The sequence below is a fragment of the Lepidochelys olivacea genome, assembly GCF_965140295.1.
Source record: "Lepidochelys olivacea isolate rLepOli2 genome assembly, chromosome: 12".
In the NCBI taxonomy this organism is placed as follows: Eukaryota; Metazoa; Chordata; order Testudines; family Cheloniidae; genus Lepidochelys; species Lepidochelys olivacea.
Window position 1 is genome coordinate 23,682,762 of NC_140422.1, and position 12,946 is coordinate 23,695,707.

Sequence of the window (12,946 nt, forward strand, 5' to 3'; positions counted from 1 at the left end):
TTCTAGAAACCCCTTCCTTCCCCGTCTAATCAGTGTGTGTGGGGGAGTGTTATTGCAGTAGCAAGTTCTCCCCTCAAGCAGTGCGGGGGACTATTGGGGTAACAGGTTTTACCTCCCACCCAATCTCAGGCAGTGGGGGGTATTGGGGTAACAGGTTCCCCCCCCTCCGCCCCCGTGTCAGGCAGTGTGTAGGTGAGGGGCTATTGGGATAACAGGTTTTACTCCCCACCCAGTCTCAGGGGGCGTGTACAAGGGTAAAAGGTTCCCTCCCAGTCTCAAGCAGTGTGTGGGTGAGGGGCTATTGGGATAACAGGTTCCCCCCAATCTCAGGCAGTGGGGGGGTATTGGGGTAACAGGTTTTAACCCCCCCCCGCCCTCGTGTCAGGCAGGGTGTGGGTGAGGGGCTCTTGGGATAACAGGTTTTACCCCCCCGGTGTCGGGGGGGGGCTATTGGGGTAACAGCTCTCCCCCACCCGAGGGAAAAGCGCTCCCTGGGATATGGGTGGGATGGGAGCGTGGAGGGAGAGGGCAGTGCCCAGCCCCAGGGGGATTTACCAACCCCACAAAAACAGCACCTCTCTCTTTAAGAGAGAAGTGGGGTGTCTGATTGGCTCTGGGGACTGCCAATCGGGGCGGCTATTGCATCATCCCTGCGGCAGGCCGGCCTCTGATTGGCTAGGACGCTGGGCCGAAGGAGAAGGGTTTCGCAATCGCCGCTCGCCTTCACTCACCAGTTTAAAGAAAGAGACTCGGGCCCAGCCCGCGCCCCCCTCCCTGATCGATACCGGTCTCGATCCCCGGGCCAGGTGAGGCGCGGGGCCGCTCCGCCGCGCGCAGCGAGACCCTCCTCCCGTCCCCGGTGAGGGGGAGCCGGCCAGGCCCGGTACCCCCGGGGTGGGTGGGGGAATGCCACCGGGCACAGGCCGAAGCGGGGCGGCGCGGGAGGAGGAAGCTGTGGGGCTGCTGAAGAGGAAGGATGAGGGGTGCAGCGGGGGGCCGATCGGGGAGTTGTGGGAGCTTACGGGGGTCTAGGGAGAGTTGTCGCGTGGGGGTGGGGTCTGTTGGAGATGTGGGGTGGGTAGGTGGGGGGTCTGGTCAATGGGGCGGGGTCTGAAGGGGTGGTCTGGGGTGGGCATGTGTGGGGGGCGGGGTCTGTGGGGTGGTCGGGGTGGGGCTGGGAGTTCTGGTCGGTGGAGGCGTCTGGGGGGTGTCTCTCAATGGGGCGGGGTCAGTAGAGGTGGGGCGGGGTGGGGCTGGAAGTTCGGGTCTGTGCGGTCTAGGGGGTCGTGGAGAGGGCGAGTGAGGGGTTCGGGGGCCGGGACTTTCCTCACGGTTACGCGGTGGTGTTTCGCGTGGAGAGCGTATGATGCAATCTCCAGGCAACTCTCCTCCCCGCTGGGATGAAGTCATGCTTGGCACGGAGAGGGGAGCCCGGAGAGAGGGTAGGCAGGCCTCTGCTCCCCGAGTCCCCAACCACACCCTGCTTCCTGATGGGGGAGGGACAGACACACACAGAGCGCCCCTCTCCCTCCCAACCCCCCGTGGGGCAGCCGTAAGAGAAGGGCCGGGGGGCAAGAGCGAGGGAAAACCACAGACACACCCTCAAGCTAGGAGAAGTGCAAATACTGACATAGAGATCAACAGTAAGAGGATGATTGAGGCCTAGGGCACAAAGGTGAATAACCTCTCCAGAAAGCCTATTTGTTTGAAAAATGTGTAGTTGCTGTACACAAGCTTTTATTGCACCTTTTGGAAATGGAAGATCCAGTCACTCAAAGACATCAGCAAGGTGGGCTAGGAGCACAGCATGTTAATAAAAATATTTACTATTCATATTTATGCATAGCTGGATGTATTAGCTACAGTGTTAAGTGATTCCTTCAGCTTTCCTTTAATACTTTAGAGATCAAAATAGTTTGTGAATAAAAATATAATCCTCAGGGTTCAGAATGAAGCCCTCCTTTCCTGTTGGGTGCTGTACTAGTCTAACTTCCTGGTGGGAAACAGCACTATGCAGGTCTAAAGTGAAGTCAAACATAACCTTAAAAACAAAAAGGAATTTTTTAAAAAAGTATCTCTTATGTGTGGGGCAAAAAAAGGTACTTTTAAAATTCCTTCATGTTTTTAAGGTTTTCATAGTTTACAGGGGTAGTAGAGACTTGGGAATTAAAGGTGAAGAGCAATGGTTTTGTCAAAAGATTACAACTTTTTTGTAGGATTCCCAAAGGGGGAAACTGTATATGGCTGTCTGGAAATGTATGTACTACTGTATTCAGCAAAATTACCTCCTTAAGATCCTGACAATTCTGAGCTGCAGACTTCTGATTTTTCTTCATCGACATCACAAGTAATATGAATAAAAGGGATGAAACTATGGTGTTAGAATAGTAGTTCTTTTGAGGGACACTTTTACAGGGGCATGATTCATGTAGTTAGAAATTTAGATCATTGGAAGCTTTTCAGATGTTTTTGTAAGTTGAAAAAAATTTCAAAGTGGAAACTAAAGAGTTAATTTTATAAAAAAGTCCCCTGTATTTGTTACAAGGGGCATGTTGGGAACATGAAAATGAAACTGACTATAAATGAAAATGAAATTGACTAAGCCAGAGGGAAATATATAAATATTGAAAAGTAAACTGAATTTTAAAAGTTTATTTCAATAATTTTATGATGGTGTTGGTAAGTATGTACACACCTTCATTTGACATTGTCCTTTGTTTATGGTACTTGTGATGTCCTTCTCTTTGCCAACCCCCCCCCAGGAAATCTGCAGTTCAGATTTTTTCAAGATTTCAGGGTGCTAATGATCTTGAATTAAACTGGGCATATACACTTTTTCTCTTTTGGACTCTTCAAGGGAGTTTTGAGTATTTTCATAAAACCTTTGTTTTCCCAGACAAATCTTCATATCCCTACATAAATATTTTAAAAAATAAATTATTTGCACTGAATATATCTGACTTTGCTTTAGGTATTCAGTTCTGAAAACTGTCAGGAAATGCCTTATCAAAGTTCCTTAAAATTTTTAAATGCAAAATTATTCCATGTTGGTTGGAACAAATATTAGACACAATTTTTAAAAAACGGGTCAAAGATGAAGTAAAAGATCTGTTTTAAAAATTGGTTAACTATTAAAGTAATCAACATATTTTAAAACCAGAGTTGAAATTACTCTTCAAGTTTGAAATTCTGTGCCTTTTCCATGACATCTGAGAATCAGACTGATTCCTGTATCTTGTCCTACACCATGAAACTGATGACAGCTCCTGCATGATTTTTATTTTATTATATTTAAGACATTTAAAGTACTTGGTTACATTTCTTCATAATTAGAGGTTGTGATTATATTTTTGTTACACAGTTTTCCCATGACACGTAGAAAAACAGTTGAGATATCTAGGAAAGCATGGAAGAGGAATATTTTCTTTTGATCTTCTTTGTGACAGCAGTTAGTGGGTAGTGGATTTAGGGCCCTGTTCTGAGCAGTCTTGGTCCTGTGAGTTGAGAGTGCTCAGCACCTTGCAGGATTGAGCCTTTAACCGAGGTGTACAGCAAATGTAGGTTTGGAGCTTTTATTCTGTTGTCATTTATATACCATTATCTGGACTGAATACAGTCCTGCGGTTTTAGCTCAAGTGAACAGGCCCACTGAAGTCAGAAGGAAATTAGAAATACTCAGCACCTTTCAGGTTCAGTTTCTATTTGGGTAGTATAAACAAGACAGTTGACTTAAAATTATACACTTAAGGCATTCTACCTAGATGATCATAGTCAACTCTATCCCACCTCTCAGAAAATAGGCAAGGAGCAAAATGAATGTCTGAAGTGCTGAAGAAGTGGTAAGAATTGTTACTCAAAAAATGAGCCAAATTAACATTTTGTTTATCATAAAATCTAAACAGCCCATAACAGAAGCTTCTAAACAGAATATTGACTTATAAAGAGACATTCTTAAGGACTTCAAAAGGGTTAATGTTTTACCCTCCACTATTTATAACAGTATCTTAGAAGCTTAGGCAAAAGGAGGAGTATTTGTTCTTCAGTGTGACAAATATAATTTACCCCTTTTCCTCTGCTTCTAAGGAAATTAATATGACTAGGATCATTGAAGTCAGATCTTTGTATTCTAGCTGAATGTTCATTGGGAGTTAGAAGAGCAAGCACTTATTTTATTATTTTTAAAGTCTCTATTCAAAATCTGGAAAACATTCTTTATCTGATTTCAGTAATTCATATTTAGAGCCTAAACTGTTTACAATCTGTACTTCATGTACTCCTTAGCATCACTGAGTGTAGTTGCATCCTCACAAACACCAAACAATCTCTTACGCTTAAAGCAATATACACATTCACGTACCCTGCAGGTAGCTGGAAAAATGATTATATTTTGCTATGGGATTTGCTTAAACTGCAGGCATTTGCATTTTGGCCTCCACTGGATGATGTTCAGGGGTCTACTGAAATTGGGTGCTCACTGTGGGCCTACAACAATGCTCACTGAGCTATTACTACATATCTACTACGCAGTTGTTCAAATTGCTTATTAAAGTGTTATTTCCTGTGAAATTATTGCTTGTGGAAAATGGTAGACTGACAGCCTGGGAGATCAAAGTCCTCTGTTTCAGAACAGGTACAGCACAGGCAGCAGCAGTGCAGACTTCCCAGCACTGCCTGCCAACAGTCCTGCACTCTGACCTGGACAGATCTTTTGGGACAAAATAGTTGGTTTGATAGTCTTGACAGAGAAGTAAAGGGCTGAAGGGACCACCAACTAAGGTGGAGGTTTTTTGTGACGTGGACATCTCTCTAGCAAGAGTTGCACTTAACCCACTAAACAGCTATCAGATGGTGGTAACCTACGATTACGATCTGAAATTGGAGGTGGAAAGTGCCACACTCAGTGAACATTCCCTTGATCCTTCAGTTGTCACATTAAAGCTTTTAAAAAACCATTTGGAGGAGAAATTGGTCTTTTCCTCCTTCCCCCAAGCTAATGCTAAAATCACATTAAATACTTACAGTAGGAAAACAAAAACATGACATTTGGCAACATGAAGAGACTTGTCAAGATCTGGGTGGGGTGCTTGTTGGGCATGGGCTATCCAGATCCAACCTCCTCTTCAGAATCCTGAAAAGTACAAAAAGCAATTGCATGTTACTGTTACTAACATGTTATCTAACTGGACTTGTCCAAACATAGTTAATGAGGGCCCTGGGAGTAATGGACTGGGGGGTAGGATAGCATATGTCCAAAACCAGCAACATGACAAAAGTTACATAAATTGAGTGTAATTAGAAGGTTCACATGGGGTCTGTTTGAGAGGTATACAATTTTGCGTGTGTCAGAGTATTATTTGGGAGGGTAACAAGCACAAGTCAAAAATTAAGAAACAAGCAAATGCTAGGACCCTGACTTTAATAAACATCCATGTGCAGTTCGTGCAAATCTAGTACTTGCACATGGAGCTGGCTTGCTGAGAATCTGTCCATGTGCATTTGCAAATTAGCTGCATAGTTAGGGGAATCAGGACCTAAGACCTCAGTGTAGCATGAATTACCAAAGGTTGCTTTAAGAGCTGCAGTCAAGAACTTATTAAAGACAAGGCCTAGACAGGCACATACAGCTGAATAGACATTATCTGGGCTACATGGGCTCCTTCTGCCCTGAAATACTATTTTCACTACGAAGATTTTTTTGGTAGCAGATAAATGTGCCACACTTCTCAGTGCACTTCTCAGTCATTTTAAGGAAATTGCTTTTTAGTGTGTAAGGGTTTTGACTGTGCAAGGGCACATTTATTGTGGAAGAAGTTTTGAGCAGAAACACTGAAATGATCAGGTAATGCTGATTTATTCAGCTTTTCTCTGAATTTTACTTGCGTGTAAATTGCAACCACAGTCTCTTTTATACACTCAAGTTGTGAAAGAAAATATAGCTGCTTGTCTAGAAAATGTTCCAAACTTAACAGTGTAAATAGAAATGTATATTAAAATGTTAGCTTTGTAGCTAATGGCTGAAATGCACTGAAATGGTTTGTATAGCCCTTAATGAGGGTATTTTTCATAATTAAAACAGTCCTTTAATGACACCCTGAAAAACTTGAAACTGAAATTGATTTTTTTTATTGACAGTTCCCTGCTTCAGTCATGTGTATGCATTGATTTATTATTATAGGGTTGCTGTGCTGGTAGCATTTTATTTGAGCTTGTAACATTAAATAAATATTAAACATCTGCTAAACAAATACATAGAGTAGGCTAACATTTGGCCCTATCAACTTCTACAATATAACTGTACATTTAACATGGCCTAGTGAATAGAGCATTGGACTGGGTCTTAGGAGACCTGGGTTCTATTACTGGCTCTGTCACTGCGCTGCTGGGTGACCTTAGCCAAGTCACTTCCCTTTTCTGTGCCTCAGTTTCCCCACCTGTAAAATAGGGATAATACGACTGACATCCTTTTGTAAAGTGCTTTGAGATCTATGGATGAAAAGTGCTGTACAAGAGCTAAATATTATAATGATCAGAGTCAGTAAAAGACAGGAATTCTCAAATGAATCCTTCCTTTATATTGGTGTGAAGTTGCACGTCACCTTCATTGCCCTATGTGAAAATTGACATATATGAATGGCTAGCGACTGAACGAAGCCAGCTAAGAAAAAACAGGGACCCCACAATAAGGGAATAGTCCTCTGTATAGACTGACGATAACCCTGAAGATACCCATTTGTCTTTGCTCTTACAGCAGACATTAATAAGCTCAGTGTCTCATTTACAACCATCTGTGTTGATCTGTTATCTGTGTGCAGGAGTCAGATAGTCCATCTATTGTGCTATGCCCTAAACAATCAGGTCTTGTTAGTGCAGGGTCATTTTATGCAAATAAGGTATTTTCTCTTAACCCAACATGAAGAGAAATCAATCCTCCTGTTTTTGACTTGTCAGTTAGTACTTGTGGGTCCCACCTGTTTTTTAAATACACAACTTGTGTTTGCACGCTCAGTTGCCTCAGCTTGTTTGTGGTTGAGGTGGTTCTCTTAATGTGACTTGTCACAGCCTTCACGTGGAATGTGTGCGGCTTGTACATGCCTGGCACTTGGACACAATCTGGTTTGCCTGGATTTCTCACACACTGGCTATACATTCCACCTCTTTGCTGGGCACAACCGAGTGTGACACTTATCTCTTACTTGCTTTCACTTTTCATTTCCTGGGTTGGTCTATGAAGGGTCTAGAGCATACAGGAGAGAAATTATGCAACTTTTTGTGAATACAGTTTTGATTAAATCATTTGGAAACAGAATTTATACAGAGCTGCTGAGTACATTTAAAAAACAATGCTTGAAAATGTAGTGTAGTTGCAACCCTGTCCACCCCAGGATATTAGAGAGACAAGGTGAGTGAGGTGTCTCTAATGTTGGTAAATGATGTGTGAGATTGTATATGCGGTGACTTACAGATTTTTCAGGCATCTGTGCTGTTGTTCTCTCTCTCTAAAGTGGAAGTCAGAGAACAGGAAGTAGGAGAGAATTTTCTTAATGAATCCATGTAATAAAAGAAGACAGTATCGATTAGGAAACCAGTACTTTAATACTGTCTAAGTTTCTGGTGACATCACAGTCCTCAAGCTCTGGCCTCACTGTACAGACTATTACCTTAACGCTACTTGCATTTATTTGAATGCATAACCATTCAACTAAATACAGCTGTGTATTTCAATGTGCGATGCTCCAATTACACACACACTGCGTTACTATAAAGTTGGATTTTCAAAAAGTGCTCTTTTAGCCTGACTTTGCTCCGATTGAAGTTAATGGTGTATACACTTAAGCACCTTGTTAACTATTTGCAGAATCAGGGCCTTAAGTTATTGACAAGCTTGAAAGTTTTTTCATCTTTATTTAGAGAGTCACTTGATTCATTGCTAAAAGACCATCTTACACACACACACGTGTATATGTGTATATATATATATATATATATATATATATATATATATAAAATCACTTTTGGTCTGAGGTCAAGTAGAGAAATTCTAGCTCAAAGGGCAATTTGTTTGGAAAGTTATGAGTGTCTGAAAATAGGGACTCTGGACCTTCCCAGCCATTCCTAGTATAAATACGATATCCTTCATGATGACAGTTTCTGATCAAGTATATATTGTAAGTATTTCTTTGCAGGGCTACTTAGTCTCCTTAAAAAGAACAATTAGCATGTTAAGCTAACACTTTCTCATTAATCATTTTGGCTGCTACTTCATTTTGTCATAGTATTGTGAACTGAAATGGGAACACTTTACATTGGAAAGCATACATTCAGACAGAACGAACACGAATTAACTTTGTAGTTTAAACCCATAGAAAATATTTTTCATTTACCTTAAATGAAGTAGTTATTCCACTCTGTTTAGCATTGTTAGGCCTTAATTGGAGCACTGAGTTCAGTTTGGGGCATCATATCTTCAAAAAACAGACCCAAGTGAAACAAATTCAAAAGAGGGCAGATAAAAGGTTTGGAAAATACTGTAAGATTTATTCAGCCTAGAGAAAAGGAGATTAATTTGAAACTTGTCTACGTGTATGTACAGGGAGGGATAGTCTAAAGAGGTGAAGGATCAACGATTACTGTTGGGTCAAGAGTCAGACTATTAATAGGTTTAATCTGCAGCAGTGAAAATTCAGTCTGAAAATTAAGAGAAACTATATAATTGGAGGAAAAGTTAGACATTAAATGCATTGCCAAGATTGGGGTTATGAAACTGGAGCTATTCAAGCGTGGCTAGACATCAGGGATGATTTTGGAATAACTGAATTAATCCAAGCATAATAATGGGAGGTTGACTAGATGACCCACTAACAATCCCTTCCAACCCAAATGATTCGATGAGACTTCTGAAATATCTCAGTAATGGCAGTTTCTCTGTTTCCAGCATAATAAACATTACTGCCAGATGTACCAGCAGTAGTGTATGCTAATGCTAGTGAGGTGTAAGATCATAGCTGAACATGGCATTTTAAATGTTTCATAGAATTTATTTTTCTGTTAGGTTCAACTTGCCCGTAATCCATGTGAAGATTTGCTGGCAACATATTATAGAAGTTATTAACAGTTTTTCACCATCTCTAACAAATCGTACTGTGGTGTTAAAGAAGAGTCTGTCCAAATGAGCAAAACATCACAGCAGAACACCACTACAGAAGCAAATGGTATAAGTGTGATTCACACACAAGCACACACAAGTGGTTTGCAACAGGTTCCTCAGCTGGTGCCAGTTAGTCCTGGTGGTGGAGGCAAAGCTGTGGCTCCAAGCAAACAGGGCAAAAAGAATTCCTCCGTGGATAGAAACAGTGATGAATATCGCCAACGCAGAGAGCGCAACAACATGGCAGTGAAAAAGAGCCGGTTAAAAAGCAAGCAGAAAGCACAAGATACGCTGCAGAGGGTCAACCAGCTTAAAGAAGAAAATGAACGTTTGGAGGCAAAAATTAAGCTTTTGACAAAGGAGCTTAGTGTACTTAAAGACTTGTTTCTTGAGCATGCACACAATCTTGCAGACAATGTGCAACCTATTGGCACTGAAAACACCACCACAAACCCAGATAACACCGGACAGTAGACACAATCTCCAAACTTCACAACCTCATGGACTAAACATCAGAGGTGCAGCCCTCTCTGCACTACTCATTCAGTACAGGGACGGAATGCTGTTCTACCTTTTTATAGATCATCTTGTGGGTATTTTTTCTCCTTTTAGGTTTAACACTGAAGATTTGATACAAATAAAATATAAACTGTTTTGAGTATGTTTTAAAGTGTTAAATATTTTCTGCTCTGAAAGGTTTGGTTAAACAAGTAAAAATGATCTAAATGGACAAAACCAGGAGCCTATTAGTGAAATTGAATTTCTACAGCAATGTACATTCACCATCTTATATTTTGCATATTTTAAGGAGTACAGCTGGGAAGTTTTACTGTAATACTGATTGATAATTAGATGAAATATCTGTTCAATACCCTTTAAAATGTATTTCTTAAGCAGTCTGTTTTCTACATTGTGTATTACAAAACTTCAAAGGCCAGGGCAGAAGTTTGTTTTCTAATTTGGTGGGCTACTTCAAATGTGCAGCACAAGCCCTATCCAAGATAATGTAGATCTCTCTTAGTCATAGTTAACAGGGAGTGCCTACTAACAGTGCCTAGTAATGGTGAGCCAGGGTGCTTACTAATGTTTTCTAAAGACTACTACATTCTTTGTGAGAAATTGTAATGTATTATGACTGACATACCCAGAATTTTGGCTCACAACCTGTAAATGGCTATCCAGAAGCATCATGTATAGGAGGTAAAGTAGAACAACATTTTATTTGTATAACCCCTTTAAGCCTGTGTTCAACATGCTAGCATTATTCATATGGTGACTTTGGGTCCTTAATAGCATCATGTTTTGGTCTCCTGAAAATGTTTAAGTTCTGTAAAATAATTGCTTATTAGAATCACGCTGCTGCCAAGGTGCAGGTATCAGGATGAGACTAACATACACACATTGACTAAAGCAATGAAAGGACTAATGCAGAACATCTGTTCAATCACAATGTAGACTACTTGATCCTTACTACCATACAAGGCCAGTTATATGGCTGTTTAGTTTAGCAACTGATATCCTGCAGAAATCCGAAGTAATTTAAAAAAGAGATGCCCCTAGTCTGAATAACTGATACAGCAGACTTCCTATAGACACCATTGCCATGTGAAGGAGTATCTCAAATATTGATTTATTCTGATGAAACAGTTTCTATCTAACAATGTTTTTTTTCTTAAATTTGATAAGTCCCTCACTGTGACCCATAACGCAGAAGTATGTATTATACTGAGGAGTTAAACTAGAAAAGTGAAGCAGGAACTTTGATGTAACCTTAATTTATTTTCATTTTTAAATGTTCCATTTATGGTATGTGTGTTACATATAACCTGTGTGTCTGGCTAGTGAACTATTACCTTATTTTTATTTCCCTCCTACACTACTTGTTTCCATACTTGACTTTGTAGTATGATTGTGTGTATTACATATGTATTTTGGAGGAGAACTTGGGTAAGATCTTGGTTAGATGCTAAGTTAGAAGATAAAACTTTCAAAAAATCCATTTTGAGTTTAAACTTTTACTGCAAAGGTCATCAACCAAGGAAGACTTTTACAGCTTGTCCTAGTTCATGGAAGTCTTTTTACAGAGAGAAATGTTCTGGTTCTAGTCACAGCTTAAGTAGGTAGGGTTGAAATATCAAAAGCTAATAAAAATGTTTTGCCTCAGAGCCTAAATCGTGCTGCCTCTTCTTTGCCCTCATACTTAAAAGAAGCAACAGCATATTGGGGCCCAGGTGGAACCTCTACCTTATACCCATGACTTCCTTGGGACCCTTTCCTGGCGTATTCTAATGAGGATCACTGCCTGCAGTGCCTGGCTAGGCCACAAATGGTATGAGTAGAATCCTTTGCAGCTAACCTTATTTGTACAGTAGTAGTTCATTATGGTGACGTTGGAACAGTTTAGCCACATTTTCAGCTTTTGTCTTTTCCTGAATATATTAAAGAAACTGGCCAACTTATTTTCATATCATCTAAATGTAAAGACAACATCCATAGTTGGAAGGAGTCTGTAATAGAGCTTTTAAGGGAATTCAAAGCTTTTTACAAATGTGGATAGGTATCCCTTGGTTATAAATTAGGAAAGTGAGGGAGAGAGATTCAGGGCCTGGTTTTTTTGTAGATGTTGATCACCTCCATTCCTCTTGGCTTCCACCACACGTACTTCATATGACCCACAGGTGCTCAGTACTTCTGGAGAGAACACTAGGATTATTAGCCTGTTGTCCTGCAGCAAGTCAGTGTCAGAGCTAGGAATAGAATGGTAACGATTTGCATAAAATAGGGTTGTTCAATTCGAACTGCTACAACTTGGCAAGGAGGCCATTGGAGATCTCTGCTGTATTGGGGGCTGGACTTATTTCTGGTATATATTCAGATCAGCAGCTCTCCGCTGGTGATTAGCAGTAATTTTCTGAAGAGCCACAGGGAGCCTGTCCCCATTCCTCATCTATCTTCTATTAAAACCCTTTTATTCAGTCAGTTACAACATATCCAACAATAGTCCAAAAACCAGCTTGGTCTGAAGTCTCACTCAGAAAAGCTTCGAGAGCTTAAGATCAACATCCACGTTCCCTGAAACTGCACTGCAGCCAGCATATTAATGCTATTATGAAAACAAATCAGTGGGAAAAGGTGCCTTGGGCATATTTACTGGTTATTTGTGCAATGGAAAAGCCACAAATGCTGAAGTTATTCACTTTAGTGATATTTTCTGAGAAATGGTTCAGGCAGCAAAGCCTCCCTCCCCTCCACCCACATTGATATGGCTGACCTGTGCAACATCCCATTAAACATCAGTGCAATAGTCCAAAACATTGGACTCATTTAGGCTCTGTATTGGTCCAAATTTCCCTACAGGGAATTGGTGGCATTCTCTTGCCAGCTTCTAACTACCTGAGGCCTGATTCTCAATTACAGTAAGTCCACTTTATGTTGCTCTGGCAGTGTAAGGGGGTATTAAAGTGGGCTTATGTTACATTTACACTTTAAGACCCTTGGATATGCCCAGTACCACTAGAGTATAAGGAAAAGAAACCTAAGAGCCTGGTATATTTTCTTTGTAAAATGCATCCCCAGGGACCTTTGAGTACTACTCTGCTATAAATGATAATCTATAAAAACGTGTAAATTCTTGTATTCTTCTGAATGAAATCTAGCCTTTTATTTCAGAACTGAACATTCAATACTTTTGGACAACCTGGAATTCAGTCCAATTGCACACTAAGTTTAAGAAAGATATACAGTATGATTCTTTAAAGCTATATTTGCTATTTTTACTTCAGTGAATATGTAACTTATTTT

At 40.7% G+C, this 12,946-nt stretch overlaps 1 protein-coding gene across 3 annotated transcripts; it reads left to right on the forward strand.

Annotated features, from left to right (window-relative positions):
* The first annotated feature begins 681 nt into the window (after positions 1-681).
* CEBPG (CCAAT enhancer binding protein gamma) lies at positions 682-11,310 on the forward strand. 3 transcript variants are annotated; one of them, XM_084644495.1, is made up of 2 exons: positions 682-806; positions 9,050-11,310. In XM_084644495.1, exon 2 carries the CDS (start codon positions 9,167-9,169, stop codon positions 9,617-9,619), a length of 453 nt encoding a protein of 150 aa, XP_084500621.1. In that variant the 5' UTR covers positions 682-806; positions 9,050-9,166; the 3' UTR covers positions 9,620-11,310. The 3 variants fall into 3 exon arrangements, with proteins under 3 accessions (XP_084500621.1, XP_084500623.1, XP_084500622.1); XM_084644497.1 differs by lacking the exon at positions 682-806 and adding an exon at positions 1,342-1,675; XM_084644496.1 differs by lacking the exon at positions 682-806 and adding an exon at positions 1,660-1,789.
* The last annotated feature ends 1,636 nt before the right edge of the window (positions 11,311-12,946 follow it).

What these genes read in the sequence shown, in the direction of transcription:
- CEBPG (XM_084644495.1), top strand. Translation starts at nt 9,167, where the DNA reads ATGAGCAAAACATCACAGCAGAACACCACTACAGAAGCAAATGGTATA.